Raw genomic sequence first — 27,895 nt, forward strand, 5'->3', positions numbered from 1 at the left:
TAAAATGATAGATGTGTACCATTATTTTTACCCACCTATAGTAAACAATGGATAACTTGATATTTTAAAGAACAGACTTCTAGTTCAGATAAAAGCTGTAACACCTACATGTGTTACATTTTAATATTAACACATTACCAAACAGAATTTTAAGGTTAATTAATTAAAAGTGATTTTCAGTTAATGCATTTGATTAAAATTGCTACACGCTAACTTGGGAAATCAGCCATGCTAAGTATTCAATGGCAAGGATGAACTGCAGTGTATTACAAAAGTTTATAAACAGCAAAAACCATAAACTGAAACATGGAGAACATACAACACATTAGTTTTAAATTGTGAAAAGAGTGTGAGATATTATTTTTAAAGCTTGGGTACATTTGCCAGTCTTTGTTCTAGCAGCAAAATATTTGAAAGGAAAAAGAGCTGGGAATTATCTTTATATAGGAAGTGTGTCATTCACATACTTAAAGGAATTAAGTATTTAAACAACATTTAAAAAAGAGCAAGGACAGGTTTGACACTTTATTTAAAACCATTAGTGGCAAGTATATATATTTTTAATTTGACACTTCTTGGAAACATTAATAAATTATAAAATTGATAAGATAGTTGAAAACACTGAGCTAGATAAGCACTGATGATAAGGTAGCTTGTGAAAGTCAAATTTTTATCTTATCCAAGGATCCCATGTATGCCACATCAGCACCCTATCACCATCAGCCTGCCCTTTTAACATCTGACAGGATGGATAGATAGGCTTATGTGGTTACTCGCATATTTGGGTTATCCTGTCAGAATGAGTTGGCACATCAGACTAGACAATTTTTTAAAAATGTTCCTTAACCCACACTGCAACAACAATCACAAATCCTCATTTCTAATGTGCTTTCTTCCAGGTCGTTTACATCACCCATTCTGCTTAGTTAATATTTTATTCATGGAGCTCCTTTTCTTTCTTGCCATGAAAACAATCTGCTTCAGTCTGCATAGCCTCCATTGATGATTGGATTTTGGGTTATGACCCATGGTTAGTACTTTGACTATAACTCACAAACAAGTTTTTTGCTCCTGGTACAATCATGTAGGTGCACCTGCTGTCCATTGCCATGTCTATGTCCACGCAAAACCATTTCAGTTTTTAGCTTTGGAAATTATGTCTCTAAATGGTATATATGTGTAACAGGTGTCTAGTCACACTTACAGGTAATCTAACGTAGTCACCATTAAAATATTCGACTACGCCACCCAGTTTTATTAAGAGACTGGGAACTCTTGAAATTTACTAATAAAAGCACACATGTTTCTTTAAATTGGGCGGTGAGTAAACACTCAATGAAAGACACAACAGTAATTTCAGAAAAAGCAACAGTAAGTTCTATTACACAAGACAATATAAAGTACATTAAAAAGATAAACGAACATAACGAAATCTAAACATATCAGGAACGAATTTCCTTTTTTTAAAAGGAAAACACACAGTCCACACTCTAAAAGTCCGTTAACAACGAGAATCGGAGGATACAACCTTTAGTGTTGCAGAGTCCAGTTTGCGCACTGTTTTACCCCAACACTTAATTGTTCAACCGTCCATGGATGCACTCTGTTCACCGGACACTCGTTTCCCAACAGAAGTTTTGTCAAATCATTGAATGCCTGTCAGCGTCTCTTCGTCGTTCCTTTTTTCCACTCTGGGCTCCTTGTGTTGCCGTGACCTAGGCATGCCTCATTTCTTGTCTGCCAGCTTTGCTTGGTCCTTTCATGCGGCTTCCCTCTGTCGCTGGACCCACAACTGGCGTCTCCTTGTGGAGCTGTCTCTTCCTCCCTGGAAGTAAGTGTTGCCGTCCTTGTGCCTCACATCATGCCAGCCAGGTACCCTCATCTGCCTACGAGCCCCTGTGCTCTGTCCGAGTGTCTAGGCAGCGTTCTCAGTGGACCATCCCTGCTCCCCTTTTCCTTCTACTGCCCAGAAGTTTAAATCTCCTTCAGTCCCTGCCATTATCAGTTCTGGACAATCGGATTAAACAATGGCACATCTAAATTTCCTGGGTTTAACAATTAATGAAAACACAAGTTAACAAAATGTATTGTTACCAATCATGAATAAGTACAGATATGCTGATTAGAAACCAATAGCGTCAGACATGTAATCTCCAAGTCAGGTAAATACACACATCCTCCAAGGAAGGAGCAGGGGGGTATTTTTCGTATGTCGCTTAAATCATCCGAGATCAGATGCCTCATCTTGGATGAGTTAATGCCGGTGAAACTCATCCGGGATAAGTCAGTTTTTCAAACGCAACCGTGTAGTAGATTAGTCGAGCTGGATCTAGTCATCCGAGATGAATGCGCGCGCCCGCGCTGACTGAAAAGCCCATATATATTGAGTCTAGAAAACATGATCAGCAAGTCTTTGATAGGCTGTAACAAAATGACGAAAGAACGGGCACATTTTTTTTTCACACACACGGCACAAGACCTTTTATTCAAAGGACATGAAGAATTTCAAGATTTAATATGCACAAGGGGTAACACTGCAAAAGCAGCCCAGACCAGAAAAGACGGCTGGCAAAAAGTGGCCGACAAATTAAATGCGTGTGCATTGTGCTTACTGAAAGCAGCGTTTCATTTCCTATGTGTCAGATTAATTATTATTTAATATGTCATAATTCCAGATCAAACGTGAGCACAAGGAGAACATGGGAACAGGTTAAAGTGAAGTGCAAGAATATACTTCAAACTGGTAAATATTGGTATATAACTATTTAAAGAAATGTTGACATAAAGAATTATATATAATATAAAGAACATTAATTTTAAAGCTAATAAGAAGGCAGACAAGCAAAAAACAGGTGGAGGTCCATGCGGTCTAGACCTAACCCCTGCAGAAGAGTTGGCTCTCCAGCAAAATGCCCATTGCCCTGTTTCTGAGGGCATTCCAGGGGGAAGCTCCTCCTCAGAACCAGTGGCAGGATGCAGTGGTCACTTCATTTCAGGTAAAGGATAGTCATTGCATATATTTGTCCTCAATGTGTGCCATATGTATGTTCCATATAGCCCTCTTTTTTTGTGGGGTTAGTTGCAGGGAATGTCATATCCCTAGAACCTGTGTCTGACCAACGAGATATTGACAAAGGTCAAATATTTGATGAAGACACTGTGTCTAATTATTCATAAGGAGGAGAGGTACATTTTCCAAATCAAACTCCACTCTGATCAGTCCCATGTGCCCCAATCACATTTGGAAATCCTGGGTAATGAGAATGTTAGGCTGATTGTGAGATTCTTTATGCAACTGTGGGTGTTTTTGCCTGTGTTTTACCTACCTGCAATGGCATGAAACGCCTCTTTTATTGTTTGCATACGCAGGTGTCCAGGAAACACTATGAAAACCCGAAGGAAATATTTCAGAGCCAAACAGACTTTACGAATTGCCCGGCAAACTTCACTTTTAGATAGATTTTCTGCATCGCCTACAGTATATAAAAAAGTGCCGCTTACAAAAACCTCAAAGCAATGCATACTGTCTGTGTGGTTGTGAGAGCCCGACTTCACCGAGTTTGACTTCGAATATAAGGTCCTAACAAATTTTTGAGGTACAATATTCCCCCTCGGCTAAAGCGGTATCTTTCGAAAAGAATTTCCTCTGGGAGCAATAAAGGATCTTGCCGATCGGGCAAACCCCTCTCTATATGAAATTCTCTTCTTATAATTTGCGTACCGATATCACTTGGTCGCTCATTCATGAATGGCGAAGTCATGACTGAATGAATTCCATGCACGGACACTGATTAAGTGTGTGAGCTAAGCCTTGTTTACATGGAACAAACCTGCTCCGAGCAGGTTTGAGGATTAGGATGTGTTGCTATGACAACACTTCCTGCAAGAGTTTCGAAAAACCGACAGATCCAGGATCAGGCCAAATCGTCAACAATGACATCCGGTTAAACGAGTAATCCACGTACGAAAAATACCCTGCAGGAGGGTATTTTTCGTACGTCGCTTAAATCATCCGAGATCAGGTACCTCATCTTGGATAAGTTAATGCCAGTGACACTCATCCGGGATAGGTCGGTTTTTCAAACACAGCCGTGTATTAGATTAGTCTAGCTGGATCTAATCATACGAGATGAATGCGCACGCCCGCGCTGAGTGAAAAGCCCATATATATTGAGTCTAGAAAACATGATCAGCAAGTCTTTGATAGGCTGTAACAAAATGACGAAAGAACAGGCGCATTTTTTTTTCACACACACGGCGCAAGACCTTTTATTCAAAGGACATGAAGAATTTCAAGATTTAATATGCACAAGGGGTAACACTAGCAGCCCAGACCAGAAAAGACGGCTGGCAAAAAGTGGCCGACTAATTAAATGCGTGTGCATTGTGCTTACTGAAAGCAGCGTTTCATTTCCTATGTGTCAGATTAATTATTATTTAATATGTCATAATTCCAGATCAAACGTGAGCACAAGGAGAACATGGGAACAGGTTAAAGTGAAGTACAAGAATATACTTCAAACTGGTAAATATTGGTATATAACTATTTAAAGAATTGTTGACATATGAATTGCCTGGCAAACTGCACTTTTAGTTAGATTTTCCGCATCGCCTACAGTATATAAAAAAGTGGCGCTTGTAAAAAACCTCAAAGCAATGCATACTGTCTGTGTGGTTGTGAGAGCCCGACTTCGCCTAGTTTGACTTCGAATATGAGGTGCTAATAAATCTTTGAGGTACAATATTCCCCCTCGGCTAAAGCGGAATCTTTCGAAAAGAATTTCCTCCAGGAGCAATAAAGGATCTTGCTGATCGCGCAAAACCCTCTCTATATGAAATTCTCTTCGTATAATTTGCACACCAATATCAATATCAAATATCAAGCCATGACTGGATGACTTCCACGCACCGTCACCAATTATGTGTGTAAACTAATCCTTGTTTACGTAGAACAAACCTGCTCCGAGCAGGTTTGAGGATTAGGATGTGTTGCTATGACAACACTTCCAGCAAGAGTTTCGAAAAACCGATAGATCCGGGATCAGGCCAAATTGTCAACAATTACATCCGGCTAAACGACTAATCCACATATGAAAAATACCCCCCACGTCTGTTATCACAACTTGATATTGTTTGTATACTCAACCAGCCAGACTTCAAAGCAGTGACTCCTTTGCAAGACAGTGTAGAAGGAAAATTTTTTATATTAGCATGAAAATAGCAAATTAACATAAATAGCCATAAAAAGTTAATAAAAGCTTCTAAAACATTAGATTAAGCATAAATTAGAATGTTGAGAAAATAAGATAGGTCAAGTGAATAGTTAATTAAAAATCAGTCATTTTCCATTATTTTTTACGCTTACAGCAGAATTGCTAGTCTGGGAAAGAACAGATAAAGCAAAAAAGACTGAGAACACCTGTGTCCAGAGATAGGAAGCTAAAAGATGCCAGCTGAAATATTGAATCAGCAAAGATGGCAAAAAGGCATTGCTGCCAAGGTCAGGTGAAGTAATGCAAGGAAAATGACAAAATATGTTCTATATATATACGTATATTTAGAAAATTAGTAATACTAACATTTAACCTAAGTACTGAAATTAAATATAAATCAAACATGCTAAGCAAATGATTAAATAAAGGCATATGCTATAGTTCCATTTTAATTAAAGCTTAAGCTTCAGGCCACTAATATAAAAAGTTTGGAAAGCTTAAAGGAAACCCATATATGGAATTGAAGCCTTGGCCAGTTAGAGAAAATAAGAACAGCATGGAAAAGTAAAGATACCAGGAGGGGGCCAGCGATAGGAAAGTAAGGAGATAATAAGGGTTCCCATGGGAGCTCAAGGTTCGGCCAGACAGGAGTAAAAGGGAGGCCGGACAGGAATAGAGGGGAGTCAGAGGAGATGATGCAAAAGAGCTCATTTGAATGAGGTCAAAGAAGATAGGAAATGACATAAGAAAAGCCCAAAGATGGTAAGAGGAAGCCATCTGCCCAGCCTTAGACCAATCAAAATAATCAGAACAGAAACCTAGATAAAACAATGGACAGTAAAGCCAGGTGTAGAATGAGCTAATTGAGCAAGGACAAAGTGATAAGAAAATGATGTACAGTATAAGATTTGGATTTTGAATTGTTCGAGGCTCAGCTCAATTTGTCCGTATTGGGTTGAGTCCTTGTTATTTTTATTATTATTATGCTTATTTTATTGCAATAAAACTGTAAACTCTGTTTGCCTATCCCGAGTCTCCTAATAGCATTTATTTCAGGTAAAAAGCCTTCTGGTGAAGATTTTTCGCCACGACAACAGCAAATACCTACATCCTGCAGACAACCCTGACACAATCAGTAACTGGATTATCCAGGAAATCGAAAAACAAGGTCCCCTTCTGACATATGTGCTTAAGTCATTGTAATCTGCTTTAAATAGGTTATAGTTTTTGGTCCTGGGGGCACCAGTAGGTCTATTTCTACTTCTGCTCCAGTGGATTTGGGTCCCCTAGCACAATATGGTACACCTGTTATTACAAATTTGGGTTTTAGGATAGATGATAGATAGATTTAGACTGGACGGTCAGATCAGCGCGGTGGTGAAATCTTGTTTTTTTCAGCTAAGACGTTTGGCGAAGATAAAAAACATTCTTTCCAAAGATCAATTTACAACAGTAATCTATGCCTTTATTACAACCCGGTTGGACTATTGTAATTCGTTGTATGTTGGTGTTAGCCAGTCCACCCTGTCTCAGCTCCAGTTGGTGCAAAATGCTGCTGCACGCCTTTTAACTGGCATGCGAAAGAATGAGCACATTACACCTGTATTATCCTCACTGCACTGGCTGCCTGTTCAGCTTAGAGTTCATTTTAAGATTCTTTTATTTGTTGTTAAGTCCTTAAATGGGCTTGCTCCGCCCTACCTCGATGAGATGCTGCATATGCACTCTCCTTCCCGCTCACTCAGATCAGCTGGTCAGCTGCTTCTGGATGTGCCTAGGACTCAGCAAAAGCTCAGAGGGGATAGGGCTTTTTCCATTGTGGCTCCAAGGCTCTGGAATTCACTGCCGATCCACATTAGACAGGCCTCCTCACTGGCCATTTTTAAGTCTGCTCTTAAGACTTACCTTTTTGGTTTGGCGTTTGATCCTGTGTGAGCAGTTGATTTTACTCTGTTTTAACTCTGTTTAGTTGTGTTTATTATGTTTTAATTAGTTTCATTTATTGTATTTTATTTACTTATTTATTATTTTGTTTTTGTTTAAAATTTATTTTAGCCTATGTTCAGCATTTTGGTCAGTGGCTGTTGTATGTAAAGTGCTTTATAAATAAAGTTGACTTGACTTAACTTGGTATTCAATTTTATGTTGTCATTAATTTAGCTGACATTTCTTTGGGAAGTGTAAATAAACCTAGCAGCAGTTCAAGGGGAGACATTTCTGTTTGAAGATAACTGAATAGCCATTCATGGTTGTCTTGACAGCACAAACAAGCCAGTAGGACTCAGCAATATCCTGAAATTCATTATTTGAATAACATGCAAATTAATAATCACTGTGCACTCTCAGGTTAAAGCCATAGAACGGCACAGTCAGATGTGCAATCAGAAACACACAAAGGTAATCAATACTACAAATAAAACAAGTAATAAACAACTGATAAACTAAGAATAACAATAATTTACATAGGGTCTATGTTGCTGTTTAAGTCCCAAATTATACCAGACACAGTGATCCATTACACCTCAAATAACATATCTGCATTGCTATTAAGATACATTCGCACATCTTGAAGGCCAGAACTTAAAAAAAACTCATAAGAGATCACTAATAATATTTAATAATTCTAATTAGCTAGAAATAAAAGCTAAAAATATCATACGCATAATATAATAGAAACCCCAGAAAGAACCTTTTTGATTTATGAAAATTAACAAAAATTAGTTCTTAACAGTAACTAGATAATTCAGGGAGAAGGGCAACCCATAACTGACCAATCTAGCACAAGCAGAGTAGGAAAGAACAGAGAAGAAAAAAGAAGACTAAGTGAAAGAAATCCTTAATTAACTAAACAGAAGACAAGATGCAAAATCCAAAACACAGGACACTTGATTAAAATTAGAAAACAGGCCAACCCCAAAGGCAAGACAGAAAAACAGAGGAGTAATAATAACACTAACCAGTTAACAAGTAAAACGTCAAACCAGACCAAACAAATTAAAATATTTAAAACAAAATCTAAAGTCAGAAATCCAACAGGGAGAAACCGAAACAATACCAGGAAATGAAAAATAGAAAATGCTTCAAATAAGAAAAGAAAAACTTTTAAATTGAGGCCCTATGGAAGAACAGGGGACCACCAGCACAAGGCTATGGAAACAATTATCTTTTACAGCCCAAATTCAAATGGTCTTCCTACCCCTGCAAAATCAGAACAATAACTACCATGGAGGATGTTAAATTATAAACACAAAAGAAAAGGAAAACAACATAATAGTAAGGGAGCTGGGAGAAATGAAAAACACTAAGAAAATAAAAAATGGGATGAAGCACTTCTATTGTCCTAACAACTGGCTTGCTGCCAGATAACAAATTTTGAATTAAACTCTGCTATTGAATTACAAATCTGTCAAAACACATACTTGAGAATACAGCTCTGCACCAACTGCCCAACATAAATCTGTTGTCTGCAATCAGTGGTCTCACTTTGCCAAACCCTTGTGTAAAACTCAATCTAAAACTAATGTTTAAACTGAAGATAAAGACCTGTTTACAGCTTTTTGCTTTCAAGAACTATTCTTCTTTCTTTTACTCTCTGAAATACAGTATACTCTCTCAAGCTTTGTCATTGTATATTTTCTCTGGTTTCAGTCCGTCTCTGTGTTTCCAAAGTGTGTTCTTGATTTCAGATTCTTTTGAAGTCACTTCAATATTGCATTATTGTTTCTTTTTTCACCATCAAAAGTTCTTTTTGAATTCTTGTGATTTTTAGATTGATTTGATATTGTTATTGTTATATTGATATTGATATTGTATATATATTGATATTGTTGTTTACAGAATAAATCTTGGCAATTATGTACTACTACTACTAATAATAATTATTATTATTATTTATATAGCATCCTTCTCAAACAAAAGGTCACTACACATAGCAATAATCAGAGGATAGAAGACACAGCTAACAATAAAGAATAATAACAGAAATGTAACATAAAGAATTGTTAGATGAATTTCTATATTAGCTGTACAATATATATAGTTTTTATACTAATAAACTAAATGTATATGTATACTAATTAATATACTAATTTCTGTCAACTGTTCTCCTCTGTTGCTTATGACAGGGCTTTGAAGAAATTACACAGAATTCAAATGGCCTGCAGAATTAGTATATTTACAGTTGTCAATTGCATTTGGAGAGTCAGAAATAGAAAACTAGCACTGCTTAAAGCAGCACGCTGTGGAGAAGTGTTGGAATGTAAACAGCAGCAGGCAAACTGTGCACATGCAGAGATTAGTTATTCATTTACAGTCTGAGTCGATTTGCCCACAGAGACAACACAAAGGACAAATTAGAACTACTTCTTGGAAGGCTAATGTCACATTTCCTGCAGTGGCTGTGTGAAGTTTGAACTGCTGCTTGAAGGGTTGATCAACTTTATTTTAATAGTATTTTCTAACATACATGCCCTAATATAGTTGGCAAAATGAATAGTGTAACTTTAATTGCAAGAAACTTCTTAAGCAACAAATACGTGTTGTAAACATTATGGGTAAAAAAGTAATCTATTTGCAGGTGGGTGATCAACAGCATGGTATCCTAGTTTAATCAACGTTTGCTAGGAATTCAATCAATTTGTTTATGAAAATACAATGTATTTCTAACAAATATCAACACACATTATGTTCAAGATTTAATGCATGCAGTATTTCACCAATGAGAATCTCATTGGTCATTTATTCCAGTCTACTGCCTCTCCAAATTCCAACAAATATTAAGGATTATTGAATATCAAATTCTTTTAGAGGTCTAATTCTCAATGGATATCATGTGTAAAGTGATCATATGTGCAAACTAGTTGTGTTACCTGTCATCACCCAGTAAAAGGGCCTCAGTTACAATGCCATTGTACTACTGTATGTAACTGAGTTCTTTTCTGCATACAATATTTGTATTTTTTTTTACCTGCGGCTAAAATGAATTGTTCAATAGAGCTTTTTAATGTTAAACATGCTACACCTAGTCCTTGGTGGTGTTAGTGTGAAAGAATTTGCAGCAAAAATCTGAATTAAAGCAGTATTCGGTAATGTCACAAAGGTAATGTCACCTGAATTAGATACTAATTCAGCGTGAGCAGAAACACTCAATAAAACTGAATAAAAAAAATTCAAGTGACAATGAGATACGAAGAAGGCAGATTCACCAGCGTTTGTGTGTCAGCTTTTATCCCTCCACATCAGAGAATTTCCAGATCCATTGTCTCAAAACACCACTCACATCTACAGTTATTCCCAGTTTCAAATAAAAACTAACAGTGTCAGATCTGTGGTGATGGGGGTTATATCGTGATCGTGATTGAGAGAATAAAAGTGAAAAAAAAAAACGCTAACTTTTACAAGTACTATAAAGTTACAGACGCAAATCAAATGTATCTTTTTATTGTATAATATTAACAGTAAGAGCAGCTCACTACTCAAAATGGTAAATTTGCGAGACACCTAGAATCGATTCCGTGGCTTTTTGATTACAAGTCAGCAGTTCTAACCGCTCCACCATGGAAGCTGTCAGATTGCACTTGCTCCTTTTGTGAAAGTGTTTATTTGATATTTGGACTTCAGCCTTCACACATTATACAGTTCATGTCGACATTTTGTAATTTATTACTAAACATGAAAAACATTTCTGTTTTAATGATGTGTTTACTTAGATTGTTGTATACACAGAACACACATGAAATGCATATGTTCCAAATAACAATCTATTATTACCCCTCTAAAACTCCAGCACTTCACTTCAAGATAATCAAGGATTGAGCTGGAAGAACATCTTGACCTTTCTATGGCGACGGAGGGTGATGGTATAGCAGGCTGCTTGTTGCTTATGCTTATTGACACATTCACTAGCATCACTTTATACTGAGGAGAAGAAGAAATTGATTCTTTTCATTAAATGTAATTCTATTTGCTTTTTAAAGGTGGGTCCCTAATCAGTAATTCTGTGCACCACTGCTCCCTGGTCTACGTATGCTACTGAATTTTTGGGAAGATGAAGAAAGCGCAACAAGAATATCTTGTTAATGGTAACACATTCATGGACTGTAGAATGCCTAGTGGAGCTCTGGGTGGTTTTTTGGTCTTGGATCCCCACTGGTTTATTTTCTCCAACATCAGGCCAACAGGAGTTTTTATTTTCCTGTACTCCCTGGCCAGCTGACCATTGTTCATAATTAAGCAGGACATTAATATTTCCTACAGCTATAAATAACCATTTCTTAGTCTTTACTATCTTTTTCTAACTATTTTAGCTATTAATATTTTAAAGCACTTTGAGCTCCTTTCTTCTTCTTCTTCTTCTTTCGGCTGCTCCCGTTAGGGGTTGCCACAGCGGATCATCTTCTTCCATATCTTTCTGTTCTCTGCATCTTGTTTTGTTACACCCATCACCTGCATGTCCTCTCTCACCACATCCATAAACCTTCTCTTAGGCCTTCCTCTTTTCCTCTTCCCTGGCAGCTCTATCCTTAGCATCCTTTCCCAATATGTCCAAACCAACATAATCTCGCCTCTCTGACTTTGTCTCCCAACCGTCCAACTTGAGCTGACCCTCTAATGTACTCATTTCTAATCCTATCCATCATCGTCCCACCCAATGCAAATCTTAGCATCTTTAACTCTGCCACCTCCAGCTCTGTCTCCTGCTTTCTGGTCAGTGCCGCCGTCTCCAACCCATATAACATAGCTGGTCTCACTACCGTCCTGTAGACCTTCCCTTTCACTCTTGCTGATACCCATCTGTCACAAATTACTCCTGACACTCTTCTCCATCCATTCCACCCTGCCTGCACTCTTCTTCACCTCTCTTCCACAATCCCCATTACTCTGTACTGTTGATCCCAAGTATTTAAACTCATCCACCTTTGCCAACTGTACTCCCTGCATCCTCACCATTCCACTGACCTCCCTCTCATTTACACACATGTATTCTGTCTTGTTCCTACTGACCTTCATTCCTCTCCTCTCTAGAGCATATCTCCACCCCTCCAGGGTCTCCTCAACCTGCTCTCTACTGTTGCTACAGATCACAATGTCATCAGCAAACATCATAGTCCACAGAGACTCCTGTCTAATCTCGTCTGTCAACCTGTCCATCACCATTGCAAATAAGAAAGGGCTCAGAGCTGATCCCTGATGTAATCCCACCTCCACGTTGAATGCTACCGCAGATCTCACCACTGTCACACTTCCCTCGTACATATCCTGTACAACTCTTACATACTTCTCTGCCACTCCCAACTTCCTCATACAGTACCATAGCTCCTCTCGAGGCACCCTGTCATATGCTTTCTCCAGGTCCACAAAGACACAATGCAACTCCTTCTGGTCTTCTCTAAACTTCTCCATCAACATGCTCAGAGCAAACATTGCATCTGTGGTGCTCTTTCTTGCTGTTCACTAATCATCACCTCACTTCTTAACCTAGCTTCCACTACTCTTTCCCATAACTTCATGTTGTAGCTCATCAATTTTATTCCCCTGTAGTTACTGCAGTCCTGCACATCCCCCTTATTCTTAAATATCAGCACCAGTACACTTTTTCTCCACTCCTCAGGCATCCTCTCACTTTCCAAGATTTCATTAAACAATCTGGTTAAAAACTCCACTGCCATCTCTCCTAAACACCTCCATGCTTCCATAGGTATGTCATCTGGACTAACGGCATTTCCATTTTTCATCCTCTTCATAGCTGTCCTTACTTCCTCCTTGCTAATCCGTTGCACTTCCTGATTCACTGTCTCCACATCATCCAACCTCTTCTCTCTCGTTCTCTTCATTCATCAGCCTCTCAAAGTACTCTGTCCATCTGCTCAACACACTCTCCTTGCTTGTGAGTACGTTTCCATCTTCATCCTTTACCACCATAACCTGCTGCACATCTTTCCCAGCTTGGTCCCTCTGTCTAGCCAATCGGTACAGGTCCTTTTCTCCCTCCTTAGTGTCCAACCTCTCATACAACTCATCATACGCCTTTTCTTTAGCCTTCGCTACCTCTCTCTTCACCTTGCCCCTAATCTCTTTGTACTCTTGTCTACTTTCTGCATCTATCTGACTATCCCACTTCTTCTTTGCCATTCTCTTCCTCTGTATACTCTCCAGTATTTCCTCATTCCACCACCAGGTTTCCTTTTCCCCCTTCCTCTTTCCAGATGTCACGCCAAGCACCCTTCTTGCTGTCACCCTTACTACATCTGCTGTAGTTTCCCAGCTGTCTGATAACTCCTCCCTAAACTCAACCTTGCAGTCTTCCTTTTTCAACTTCCACCATTTGATCCTTGGCTCTGCCCTCACTCTGTTCCTCTTTTTGATCTCCAACGTCACCCTACAGACCACCATCCTATGCTGCTTAACTACACTTTCCCCTGCCACCACTTTGCAGTCTTCAATCTCCTTCAGATTGACTCTTCTGCATAGGATGTAATCTACCTGTGTGCATCTTCCTCCACTCTTGTACGTTACCCTATGTTCCTTTCTCTTCTTAAAATATGTATTCACCACAGCCATGTCCATCCTTTTGGCAAAATCCACTATCCTCTGACCTCCTTCATTCCTCTCCTTGACACTATACCTACCCATCACCTCCTTGTCTCCTCTGTTCCCTTCACCAACATGTCCATTGAAATCCGCTCCAATCACCACTTTCTGTCCCTTGGGTACACTGTTCATCACTTCATCCAACTCACTCCAAAAATCTTCTTTCTCACCCATTGCACACCCAACTTGCGGGGCATATGCACTAACAATGTTCATCATCACACCTCCAATTTCCAGCTTCATAATCATTACTCTGTCTGACACTCTTTTCACCTCCAAAACACTCTTGATATACTGTTCCTTCAGAATAACTGCTACTCCATTTCTCCTCCCATCCATACTATATTAGAACAATTTGAATCCACCTCCGATCCACCTGGCCTTACTCTCCTTCCATTTAGTCTCTTGCACACACAATATATCAACCTTCCTTTTCTCCATCATAATGGCTAAATCTCTCCCCTTACCAGTCATACTGCCCACATTCAAAGTTCCTACCCTCAGTTCCACTCTCTTTACTTTCCTCCTGCCTCCGGACACATCTCCCCCCTATTCTTCTCCTTCTTCTTCTCCGGCCAACAGTATCCCAATTTCCGCCAGCACCCTGTTGACTAACAGTACTGGTGGTGGTTGTTGTTAACCTGCGGCTTGACCGATCCGGTATGGAAACACACTGGTTTGTGCATCCCCTGTGGCTGGGTTCACTTTGAGCTCCTTTCATGTATGAAAAAATGCTACATAAATAAATGTTTTCTCCGTTTTCTAAGATGTTGAATGGATCAGTATAGGTATCAACAGCTTCAGCTTGCAGAAGTTGTGTTTAACTCCTTGTGGCAAGGCAAGGTTACTTCAAAGTGCACAAAATGCTTAAGAAATAAACAGTGCATTAAGACTTAACATTTATGATGTGCATCTTGCCATATTCAAATCTAATATGGTTCTAATGTACAGCAGGGTGCCATCTCACTGATGCTGAAGAAATATGTTAATTTTAAAGTTTAAATACCCATACTGTGTAATGACAGTATCTGCTGCTCATGCCACGTTTAAAACATGTAATCTTATCAATAATATCTGGCTCCCTGCTGAGAAAACTGATAGCAATGGCAACAGTTTATGAGGGTTTATAAATGAGTAGTGCTGGGAAACAGCAATTTACTTTTATTAGGTCCATACTTTATGTCAATTGTTCAGGCTACTTTTTGGTTATGCAGTGTTTTGAATTTTTTGTGGTTTCGTCTGTAGTGTTTAAATAGTCCATCAATCAAGGTAGCTATCTTCAATTGAATTCTATACTTTTTATATAGCGTTCTTTGGTGAGTGAAGGTGCTGAAGCAAATTACATTATAAATTACATAACGCACAAAATTAAAAACACACATTTGTTTAATTACATGCTAAAGCAATGCAAAATCAAATATAAACTTAACATAAATGGATGCTTTTCTGCTTAGGAAGAGTGAGAATATTACAAGACCAGAAGATGAAACATAGTCAAAAATAAAAAAGCCAAAATTCTAAACCAGAACTCTTACTAACTTTCACCTAAGTACAAACACAAACCAAAAATCATTTCCAACAGCTGAAGCCCAATATCAATCCACTAAAGTCAAACAAAGAAACATACTCACAATCTTTCAGGTTTATATGTAATCCCTGATGACAAGGAAATGCATTGTGCACTAGTAAGTAACAAGTCATGACCACCAAGACCATACCTCCTAAAAATGGGTCACTGAGCCACCACTCAGCAGTATCCATGAGCAGGGAGGGTCCAAGGGTGAATATAATGTAAAATCAAAACCAAAAGCAGATATGGTCACAGTTCTAAAGATCTAGGCCAAATGGCCTTCCATCACCTCCTAGGCATTCTACAGTATTGCATAAGTTTGTGCTGGGTAGTCTGATAAGACAACAAAATCCTTTAAACATTGATTTGATCTTTGAATTCCAAGACCCCAGTATCTCTGGTGTCTTCCCAGTGGGCAGAAGAACAGCTTGGAAAAACAGCAATGGCATCCAAAGTGCCTCAGCAGGATATTGAGAACAGAAACAGAGTAAAGAAGCATTGGTGATAGTTCAAAATTATTGTAATATTTATACAAATGTCTAACAAACAGAGATACAATAAAGACAGCTAAGCAGCAACTACCAGTCATGGTAAGTAGTGACTGGAATGCTTCATTTTGGATTGAGACTGAAGATACTGTGCATCACTTATACAAGCAGGTAGATCATTTCATAGATTTTGGGGCCTCTGGCTAAAAGTTAGACCTCCCTTGGTGTCATTAATCCTTGCATTAATGGAATATTCAGTAGAAACAGCATATTGACTCTATAATGTGCACTCTGGTTTGCATATTTGCACAAAACAAGAGATCTCATGAAATATTGGGTCACTGAAGTGATCACCATCTAATTGCAAGATCATAAAACAAATAAAAAATAAACATGAGTATTCTTCTTTAGATGCAAGCCAAAGTTAGACTACAAGATGGTGGAGTAGTTAGTTTTAAGGACTGGGTAGCAGAAGAGATGGGTTCAGAAGGCATCATCAATGGTAGGTCTATCAATCATCCTTTCTGTAGAGGGAGGAAGAGAAGAGGTAATGACTGACAGTGCCAGTCCCTGGTTTGGAGTGCAATTACTATTAACCAAGCCCTAAAGTTGTCCCCTTCTCACACATTTGTGAGAATATAATGATACTTTTTGAATAACAGTAACTTATATGTAAGTGAGATTTTTAAACAGTAGTGGACTTTTTTTGTAGGAAGCTCAGTATAATGAATGTTATGATAGACTGCTTATTTGTGGAAATTTCTGTGTACAATAAAACAGAAGACATATTTTGTAGAACTGGTCTGATATCTATTTGTTCCATCAAACTGAAATGCCACAGTAGCCTGAAAGGCTGGGGCCATTCTACTAAAATACGCTTTATTTTTTCATGATCAGTATTAGCTCTTGCTTAAAAACATTTTAAAACTAATATATACTAGTGTTGTCAAAAATTTATGGATGCATATCGATCCTGACTAGTAAAGAGTGAACATTGCCAAGTTCGCTTCACTGTGAGTTCCCTGAAATCACAGAAATATTCAGGATATTCGCTGACCTTGGCGAACTGCATTAAAGTCAATGGGGAAGGTCTAACTGAACTAGATGTGACTGGATTATAATGGTGCAGTTGTCTTTAAAGTGTCTCTGAGGGCTTGGGAAACGTCTGCCAGCTATACTGGACTGGTTATTGTGTCCACAAAGGTGACTGGAGCTGTGCAGCAGCAGTGGCAACCACTACACCACTGTGTCTCTGTGAAAGAAATGCAGTCAGAGACGTGCAATCATATATTTCATCAAAACAAAGCGGAAATGCCAAAATTGTAGTCAAAAGTCTTGAAAAATATGTAGGTCTTTTAAAGGCAGAAAATTCAAAGTGGCATGTCATGATTGAAACTGCTGGCACTGCCACAGTATGTTATTTTTTTCTTTTTATTATTATTGTTGCACAATCAAGAAAATCAGATAAAAAATGTTTTTTCTGTTATAATAAAATATTGGTTTAATTAGTGAGGATTCACTTTGTTAGATACACCAGCCCTACTAATTAATTAGTAATAACTAATTGGTATTAGCATTACACAGTATATAAAGTAAGAAGTGAGCTGTGTGTTCAATTTTAAACCATAGGTGGACTAAAGGTTTTGGTTGTTTTTAAATGTTGTACTGTAGTGGGTGTCAACTCAACCTTCCATTGGTTTTTTTAGACTAGCAGCCATAGTAGGTTTATTACAAATGTTAAAGATATATTAAAAATTAGCCACTACTAAAAAAAATTACACTATGTTAATGGTGCTCTAGTGATCACACTGATTAAATAGACAAATGGCATGATATGACTTTTGTAGAGTAATGGACAAATGGTGTTAAGCTTACATCTGAAAACAACAGTGGTGCTTAAAGAATGATATTATAATGTACATTTTAACATAACCTACAACATGAAAACCAAGAATAAAACATTTTACACTGGAGTACTAGTAAAAAGAAACACCAAGAGTCTACAGATTCAACTTGCTGATTGTCAGCAATTTAGTGGTGTCACAGATTGCTGGGGGTCCTTACCTGGCCGGGACTCCTAGAAGGACCGGAAGGTGGACTTTATATTTTCCGAGTCACGAGAGGGCAACCGCCCTGGACTAGGAAAAGACCACGGGAGAAGAGTAAAAAGGTTTTAACTCATTGGGACCCGTGGCCACTGCCAGGGGGCGCCTTACGCCTCGTGGAACCCAGAAATAGTTACTTCTGCCACACTCAGCAAGATGGCGGAGGAACCTGCCAGGGACGCCTGGAGTGCAAAGGGCAGCACTTCCACCACACCAGGAAGTGCTGCCGGAAGGATGTCATCAGCCACCTGAAGCACATCCGGGCGGAAATAAAAGGGGCCGCCTTCCTACAGTTGGGGAGCTTGAGTCGGGAGCGGGAGTAGTACAAAGCTCCTGGAAGGAGAAGAAAGGCGGCTAAGGACTGAGAGAGAGAAGCCATTATAGTGGTGATTAGTGCTGAGTGCATTGTGTTGGTGTTTGGGACTGTGAATCTGTATTTATGGTGCTTAATAAACGTGTGACTTTTATAAAAATGTGGTTTCCGACTGGTGGTGTCTGGGTAAATATCACAGTGGTAATAGCGATGGTATAATGGTATGGTATACTATTTCATGGTATCCTACAACATAACCATTGTTTATAATATTTCATCTTAAGTTTGCAAATGATACCAAGATAGGTGGATTGGCAGATCATTTGGAATCCATTAAATCATTACAGAAGGACTTAGACAACATACAGGCTTGGGCAGATTTGTGGCAGATGAAATTTAATGTTACTAAGTGTAAAGTATTACAATATAGGGAATACAAATGTTAGGTTTGAATACACAATGGGAGGTTTGAATATCGAGAGTACACCTTATGAGAAGGATTTAAGAGTCGTTGTGAACTCTATGCTGTCAACTTCCAGACAGTTGTAGCAGTGCTACAACTTAAAGGACTCAACTTCCTAGATGCCCCGAGAGTATTGCCCTGATTTGATGTTTGAGGAGAACGCAGGGGCTGCTGGGGACAAGAGGGGCTGGCAGGAATCTTAAAGAGGAGCTGGCTAAGCAGCAAAGGAGGCTGTTGTCTGTGTTTCTGTTCACCTATTTGTCTCATCTGCCAAAACTCCTGAGGAATATCATTTATACTCTGAATCGTGAACATGTAAGGATGTATGGTCTGTCTCGTGCCTGCCTGTCGTGTGAGAAGTGTTGGATTGGTCTTTGTGCTTCATTGGAGGGAGTGCTCCCCAAACCTCACAACTCAACACATCAGGACTACTGGTAGGACTGTTTATTACATTATTTACAGAAAGCTGTTCACAGGATCATCATCTTTTACTCCATACCACTTCTTCAGTTACTGCTACTGGGACTGATTCATGGATATTGTCGTGGGTGTTTGTTGTTAGGTGTTTATTGTTGTGTGTTGTATTTGTTATCACTATAGGGGAAGGGGGGGGGGGTTATCTGATTATTTGTTTTTTAGATTTACTTTCTATTTAATATATTATTCATTCATTTTTTTGATTTATTGCATTTTGTGTCTGTCTGTGAGTGAGTGCGGGTCAGACCAAGGCTGATCCGGTCCTGGAATCCCCACCAAAAAAACAAATTAATCACAATATTTTCAGCGGCGTGAATCTGAGTGGCACTGGACCACTACACAGTGTTTAGAAGCCATTAAGAAGGCAAACAGAATGTTAGACTATATACAGTAGCATGATGTGTGTAGTACAAATTCAAGGAGGTTATGCTCAAGCTTTATAATGCACTGGTGAGGCCCCAAATGGAGTACTGTATGCAGTTTTGGTCTCCAGGCTACAAAAAGGATATAACAGTGCTAGAAAAGTTCCAGATAAGAGTGAATAGGCTGATTCCAGGGCTACAATGGATAAATTATGAAGAAAGATTAAAAGAGCTGAGCATTTTCAGCTTAAGCGAAAGAAGATTAAGAGGTGACATGATTGAAGTGTTTAAAATTATGAAGGGAATTAGTACAGTGAATCAAGACTGTTATTTTAAAATGAGTTCATCAAGAACACGGGGATACTGTTGGAAACTTGTTAAGGGTAAATTTCGCACAAACATTAGGAAATTTTTCATTACACAGAGAACCATAGACACTTGGAATAAGCTACCAAGTAGCGTGGTAGACAATAAGACTTTAGGGACTTTCAAAACTAGAGTTGATATTTTTTTAGAAGAATTAATTGGATAGGACTGGCGAGCTTTGTTGGGCTGAATGGCCTGTTCTTGTCTAGATTGTTCTAATATTCTAATGTTGTGTTCTATTGGTGAAAGGCTTTTTTAAAAATAGCTACAGAGTTTAGAAGAGAAGAAAGGAAGAAATACAGATTGCAAGAAAAAACACAAACCATGACTCCAGTTACTATTTAAAGTAAAGATTAAATATTTGAAAAACCTAAAGTGAATCTCTAACCATCAGTGAATAACAACATTAACCATTGTGCCATCCTGTTGCCTGCTTGTATATTACATATACAGCATGTTTTAACACAAATAATGATATGTCAAGTCAAGTCATGTCAAGTTGGGGAGCATGCACTGGTACAGTGCGTTGCCGCACCCACTACACAACGAAACAACTTGGGATCCTGGTTTGCAACCCCCCAGGCAGACACGCGGTCCAGTCCCATCCTCTGGAAATGACCCTCTATCTGCCGCAGCCTGGTGTTACGTGGGCGACCCCTTGGCCTGGTCCAGCCACTCGGGTCCCCAACAATGAGGATCTTATGAGCCGGATCACCCTCGGGGAAACGCGCCACATGGCCGTAGTGCCATAACTGGTGCTTCCTGCAGGTAATGTGCCTCATTCGGGACTCCATGAGCAACCGCTCATTCGACACAAAGTCAAACCAATGGTACCCAAGAATTTTCCGGCGAGACACAGTATCAAAGGTGTCCAGTCTTCGTCTCAGGTCACTGGATAGCGTCCATGTCTCGCAACCATATGGTAAGACAGGAAGCACCAGGACTCTAAAGACTTGGACCTTCGTCCTTTTGCATAGATATTGGGAGCACCACACACCCCTTTCCAGCGACCTCATGACCCCCCATGCTCTCCCAATCCGTCTACTGACTTCATAGGAAGAGTCACCAGAGATATGAATGTCAGTGCCAATGTAAGTAAATCTCTCAACAAGGTCAACACTCTCTCCGCAAACAGACACAGTGCTGATGACTGTGGCCAAGAGGTCATTAAAGGCCTGGATCTTGGTTTTTATCCAGGACACTTGCAAGCCAAGACACTCAGACTTCTCGCTCAGTCTCTCGAGTGCCCTGATCAGAGCCTCCATTGACTCCCCGAAGATCACAGCATCGTCAGCAAAGTCAAGATCCGTGAACCTTTCTTCACCAACAGATGCCCCACAGCCGCTGGACCCCACAACCTTGCCCAACACCCAGTCCATACAAGCATTGAACAGTGTAGGAGCAAGAACACACCCCTGACGAACCCCAGAATCAACTAGGAAAAACGCAGAGGTCCTGCCTCCACTCTGCACAGCGCTCACAGTATCAGTGTACAGACCGGCCATGATATCCAGCAACCTTGAGTGGATTCTGCGAATCCAAAGGATGTCCCACAGGGCAGCTCGATCAACTGAGTCGAACGATTTGTGAAAATCAACAAAGGCTGCAAAGAAACTCTGCCAATATTCGCTTTTGTGCTCCATGAGAACCCTCAGTGCCAGGATGTGTAAGAGTTAAATTTGAACCCTGGTCCAATGTGCACCTGGCATGTGTCTGAGTCTCATATCCTTCTGAGCTTAAGCTTAAAAGCTGACGCTGTTATTTTATTATTCACTATGATAAAATGTATTACTTGTCCTTTATATAACCCCTTAAGAGAAGTGCTATATTTATGGCATAACCTTTCTTTTTTACAATACTGTTTCCTGTTTTGTACCAAGCTGGATCATAATTTATATATAGGCCATTGTTCTTTTCTCTTCTTGAAATTCACACAGCTCCTCAAAATAAAAATGAAAAATATACATTCAAAAAGTCACGTACATTCTAAACAAACAGGACTATCAATCAAATTGTGGTCATCTAAGGTATCAAAATCTGCCATGTCCTGTTAGCAACTAGGTGTAACCAATCATGTTAAAAGTTTTCTGAATTTGTAATGTATTCCTTTTAAAGAATAGTGACCTAATCAATGGATTGTATAAATATAGCGCAGAGGACACTTTTTCCTTTGCAAAAACACTGATATGTTGCTTTTTGCCTCTTCGGAGATTTAGATAAAGAATAACAATTGACGCTTTCTCCTGCCTGTGTTTTATTGCTTAAATTGTGGGGAATTCCAGTGTGGGTTTGGGGGTGTCTGTCTGTATTCATTAATTTTCTTCCACAGATGCGGTCGATGTTAGACTTCTTAGGCATAAAACCAGACTGTTCCGGTCGCTGGTAGGTGAGCAAGTGATCACAGATCCTATTGAGGATGACCCTAGCAAGGACTTTACCCAGCACTGAGAGCAGTGTTATCCCCCTGTAGTTGCTGCAATCCAGGCAATCACCCTTCCCTTTCCAGATAGGGACAACAAGTCCCATTTTCCAGTCAGTTGGAATGATGACAGTCTCCCAAATGGAAGCAAAGATTGCTTGCAATGCCAGGAGGACAGTCTTACCACCAGCCTGGAGAAGTTCACCCCGGATACCACAGATCCCTGCAGCCTTTTCCCCCCTCAGCTTGTTCACCACCTGTGCAATCTCATTGAGTTTGGGTGGTTCACAGCTAATTGGAGGATCAGCCTCAAGAACCGTGGACCCAAAGATATCCAACGTCCTAGCCAGAAGATCAGCTTTGAACAACTGCTCAAAGTAGCCAGCCCAGTGGGTCACAACTGTAGTGTCATCTGTAAGGACCGTTCCATCAACTGTCCTGACTGTGACTCTCCAAGGAACCGATTCAGATGTGCATAGTGCTTTGATTTCTCTGTAAGCAGGATGTGAGTCGCTAGACCACAGATGTTGTGTCAATTGCTTACAGATTCCTCTAACAAACGCCTCTTTATCTGCCCTCAGAGCCCTTGCAGCCGTCCTTCTCAGTTCCCGGTACAGACCAGAGTTGCTATTGAGCCGTGTGCTGTGACTCCTCTCAATGATATCCAGGGTGCATGGCGAGATGAAACACCTCCTTCTGGGAACACCGGTAACACCAACACAACCCTCAGCAGCCTTCAGGGTCTTGTCACAGAAGGTCTCCCACATCACATTAGGATCGGCAGTCATACCCAAATCTGAAAGTTCCTCACACAAACGGTGTGCAAACTCATTAGAAACAGCCTGGTCTTGGAGTCTGGCCAAGTCCAGGCTAATTTTCGTAGTAGGTGGTAACCAGCTGGATCCTAAGAGTAGCAACAACAAGTCTGTAGTCAGAATTCACAAACTGGGCACTTCTGTATACCCTGCAGTTTTGCAAGAGCATGCAGTGTCTGCCCACGAGGATGTGATCGATCTCCTTCACTGCACCACCAGTATTGGAGTACCAAGTCCAACGATGCGGTTCAGGGTGTTGGAACCAGGATCCTGGAACCAGGATCCAGCAATTCGCAGCCCCTGACCTTTTGCAAAGTCACAAATAATGACACAAATGACACAAATAATGATATGGTCTCTCTAGAAATGGTTCCTGTATTAAAATGGGCCCCAGTTTTCTGGTGGCTCTGAATTGGTTTAATTAGATTAGAATAAGGATGGATGGGTGAAAGAACAAACAATGATATTTCTACAAGAAGAAAACATTTCTAATTAAGCAATGTATGCTGGATTTTTAAGATCCCCTCCTTTAACCGCCACCTTCCCATGGTGGAGGGGTTTGTGTGTCCTAATGATCCTAGGAGCTCTGTTGTCCGGGGCTTTATGCCCCTGGTAGGGCCACCCAAGGCAAACTGGTCCTAGGTGAGGGATGAGACAAAGAGCGGTTCAAACCTTCTATGATGAATGAAAATTTTGGACGGCGTTTTCCCTTGCCCGGACGCGGATCACCGGGGCTCCCCTCTGGAACCAGGCCTGGAGGTGGGGCCCGATGGCCAGCGCCTGGTGGCCGGGCCTGCACCCATGGGGCTCGGCCGGGCACAGCCCGAAGAGGCAACGTGGGTCCCCCTTCCCATGGGCTCACCACCTATGAGAGGGGCCAAGGAGGTCAGGTGCAGTGTGAGTTGGGTGGTGGCCGAAGGCGGGGACCTTGGCGGTCCGATCCTCGGCTACAGAAGCTGGCTCTTGGGACGTGGAATGTCACCTCTCTGAAGGGGAAGGAGCCTGAGCTAGTGCGTGAGGTTGAGAGGTTCCGGCTAGATATAGTCGGACTCACCTCGATGCACAGCTTGGACTCTGGAACCAATGTCCTTGAGAGGGGCTGGACTCTCTACCACTCTGGAGTTGCCCCCGGTAAGAGGCGCCGAGCGGGTGTGGGTATTCTTATTGCCCCCCGACTTGGAGCCTGTTCATTGGGGTTTACCCCGGTGGACGAGAGGGTAGCCTCCCTCCGCCTTCGGGTGGGGGGACGGGTCCTAACTGTTGTTTGTGCGTAAGCATCGAACAGCAGTTCGGAGTACCCACCCTTTCTGGAGTCCCTGGAGGGGGTGCTAGAAGGCATACCTTCTGGGGACTCCCTCGTTCTGCTGGGAGACTTCAATGCTCATGTGGGCATTGACAATGAGACCTGGAAGGGCGTGATTGGGAGGAATGACCCCCCCCCCCCGATCTGAACCTGAGCGGTGTTTTGTTATTGGACTTCTGTGCTCGTCACGGATTGTCCATAACAAACACCATGTTCAAGCATAGGGGTGTTCATATGTGCACTTGGCACCAGGACACCCTAGGCCTCAGTTCGATGATCGACTTTGTGGTCGTGTCATCAGACTTGCGGCCACATGTCTTGGACACTCGGGTGAAGAGAGGGGCGGAGCTGTCAACTGATCACCACCTGGTGGTGAGTTGGCTTCGATGGTGGGGGAGGATGCCGGTCAAGCCTGGTAGGCCCAAACGTGTTGTGAGGGTCTGCTGGGAACGTCTGGCAGAGCCCCCTGTCAGAAGTAGCTTCAACTCCACCTCCGGCAGAACTTCGACCACATCCCGAGGGAGGTGGGGGGACAGTGAGTCCGAATGGGCCATGTTCCGTGCCTCTATTGTTGAGGCAGCTGACCAGAGCTGTGGCCATAAGGTGGTCGGTGCCTGTCGTGGTGGCAATCCCCGAACCCGTTGGTGGACACCAGCGGTGAGGGATGCTGTCAAGCTGAAGAAGGAGTCCTACAGGACCCTTTTGTCCTGTGGGACTCTGGAGGCAGCTGATAGGTACCGGCAGGCAAAGCGGAATGCAGCTTTGGTGGTTGCTGAGGCAAAAACTTGGGCATGGGAGGAGTTTGGGGAGGCCATGGAGAATGACTTTTAGACAGCTTCGAGGAGATTCTGGTCCACCATCTGGCGTCTCAGGAAGGGGAAGCAGTGCAGTGTCAACACTGTATATGGTGGGGATGGTGCGCTACTGATCTCGACTCGGGACGTTGTGGGTCGGTGGGGGGAGTACTTCGAAGACCTCCTCAATCCCACTAACATGCCTTCCAATGAGGAAGCAGAGCCTGGGGACTCAGAGGTGGGCTTCTCCATCTCTAGGACTGAGGTCACCGAGGTGGTCAAAAAACTCCTTGGTGGCAGGGCCCCAAGTTCCTGGAGTTCCTCAAGGCTCTGGATGTTGTAGAACTGTCTTGGTTGACACGCCTCTGCAACATCGCATGGACATCAGGGACAGTGCCTCAGGATTGGCAGACCAGGGTGGTGGTCCCCCTCTTTAAGAAAGGGGACCGGAGGGTGTGTTCCAACTACAGAGGGATCACACTCCTCATCCTCCCTGGAAAAGTCTGTTCGGGGTTCCTGGAGAGAGGGTCCGTCGGATAGTCGAGCCTCGGATTCAGGAGGAACAGTGTGGTTTTCGTCCTGGTCGCGGAACAGTGGACCAGCTCTACACCCTTAGCAGGGTCCTGGAGGGTGCATGGGAGTTTGCCCAACCAGTCTACATGTGTTTTGTGGACTTGGAAAAGGCATTCGACCGTGTCCCTCGGGGAATCCTGTGGGGGTACTCCGAGAGTATGCGGTACCGGACCCCCTGATAAGGGCTGTTCGGTCCCTGTACGATCAGTGCCAGAGCTTGGTCCGCATTGCCGGCAGTAAGTCGAACCCATTTCCAGTGAGAGTTGGACTCCGCCAGGGCTGCCCTTTGTCACCGATTCTGTTCATAACTTTTATGGACAGAATTTCTAGGTGCAGCCAGGGCATTGAGGGGGTCCGGTTTGGTGGACTCAGGATTGGGTCACTGCTTTTTGCAGATGATGTTGTCCTGTTTGCTTCATCAGGCCGTGATCTTCAGCTCTCTCTGGATCGGTTCGCAGCCGAGTGTGAAGCGGCTGGGATGGGAATCAGCACCTCCAAATCCGAGACCATGGTCCTCAGCCAGAAAAGGGTGGACTGCCCTCTCAGGGTTGGTAGCGAGATCCTGTCCCAAGTATCTTGGGGTCTTGTTCATGAATGAGGGAAGAATGGAGCGTGAGATCGACAGGTGGATTGGTGTGGCATCCGCAGTAATGTGGGCTCTGCATCGGTCTGTCGTGGTGAAAAAGGAGCTGAGCCGCAAGGCGAAGCTCTCAGTTTACCAGTCGATCTATGTTCCTACCCTCACCTTTGGTCATGAGCTATGGGTAGTGACCAAAAGAACGAGATCGCGAATACAAGCGGCTGAAATTAGTTTCCTCCGCAGGGTGTCTGGGCTTTCCCTTAAAGATAGGGTGAGAAGCTCAGTCATCCGGGAGGAGCTCAGAGTAGAGCCGATGCTCCTCCGCATTGAGAGGAGTCAGATGAGGTGGCTCGGGCATCTGATCAGGATGCCTTCTGGAAGCCTCCCTGGTGAGGTGTTCCGGGCATGTCTAACCGGGAGGAGGCCCCGGGGAAGACCCAGGACATGCTGGAGGGACTACGTCTCCCTGCTGGCCTGGGAATACCTCGGGATTCTCCCGGAAGAGCTAGAAGAAGTGGCCGGGGAGAGGGAAGTCTGGGCATCTCTGCTCAAGCTGCTGCCCCCGCGATCCGACCTCAGATAAGTGGAAGAGGATGGATGGATGAATGGATGGATGCTGGATTTTATAACATCATGGTAGCATAATGTTTAGTCATGCTGCTTTACAGCTGTATGATACTAGGTGTAAATTCTGCCCTGTTTCTGAATGGTTCACGAGCAAATGTAGGACATTTGATCTTATTACTTTTATTGGACCTTGCAGCAGTTGGGCATGGTCTACGATGAGCTAAAGACTGTTTTTAGAAAAGCCAGGCATGACCAGCTGAGTATGTTGCAAATAAGACCCTCACTCTGAAAAGTGTTATAAAAACCTTAGATCAAATTAAAAACTGATTAGTGTAGTGGAACCCCCATATTTGCAGGTGATACATTTCAAGGCATACTAAAAATGCCTGAAATAATAGAAAACCCTACATATGTGTCATTTTTCATTTACATAAATATCTAAGATAAAGTTTAGTTGATAAATTAAGCACAATAAGACATTGCCAACATTACGTCATAACAAAATACATTGTACCTTTGTATAGTTGTATGTTCTCTCTCTCTCGAATCAATGGGATTCTGATGTGTTTGCTCAATCCTTAAGGGGCGACTGTGCGATGCGGGTCCCACTTCATGCTCCCATCTCCTTTTTAAGAGCTCTCGAACCCGACACCATCAGTAATGTAACCGGATGAGTTGGACAGTGAAGACATCACAAAGCAAGGGGATGGTGCAAAATGGTGCAAAATGGTGCAAAGTGCTTTTTTTAAAACAACAAAATCAACACAGTGTCCAAATAAATAGTGCAGTGCAATCAAAACATTAATAAATAAATAATCCAATAAAAAGGTAAAAATCCCAGATATTTAAAACAAGGCTAAAACGAGATTAAAATCCTGCTGTAGCACTGGGGTCACAC

General features: G+C 41.6%; 2 protein-coding genes across 2 annotated transcripts in view; both read right to left on the reverse strand.

The window, feature by feature from the left end:
* LOC127529676 (uncharacterized) overlaps positions 1-14,108 on the reverse strand; it is a 238,094-nt gene extending 223,986 nt beyond the window's left edge. Inside the window, exon 1 of the mRNA XM_051934180.1 lies at positions 13,137-14,108. Coding sequence (XP_051790140.1) covers positions 13,137-14,051 — 915 coding nt within the window. The 5' untranslated portion in view covers positions 14,052-14,108. The remainder of the gene's footprint in view (positions 1-13,136) is intronic.
* LOC127529677 (uncharacterized) overlaps positions 1-27,895 on the reverse strand; it is a 1,084,638-nt gene that overhangs the window by 224,507 nt on the left and 832,236 nt on the right. The gene's annotated exons all lie outside the window — the stretch shown is intronic.

Source organism: Erpetoichthys calabaricus, chromosome 11 (assembly GCF_900747795.2).
Source record: "Erpetoichthys calabaricus chromosome 11, fErpCal1.3, whole genome shotgun sequence".
In the NCBI taxonomy this organism is placed as follows: Eukaryota; Metazoa; Chordata; class Cladistia; order Polypteriformes; family Polypteridae; genus Erpetoichthys; species Erpetoichthys calabaricus.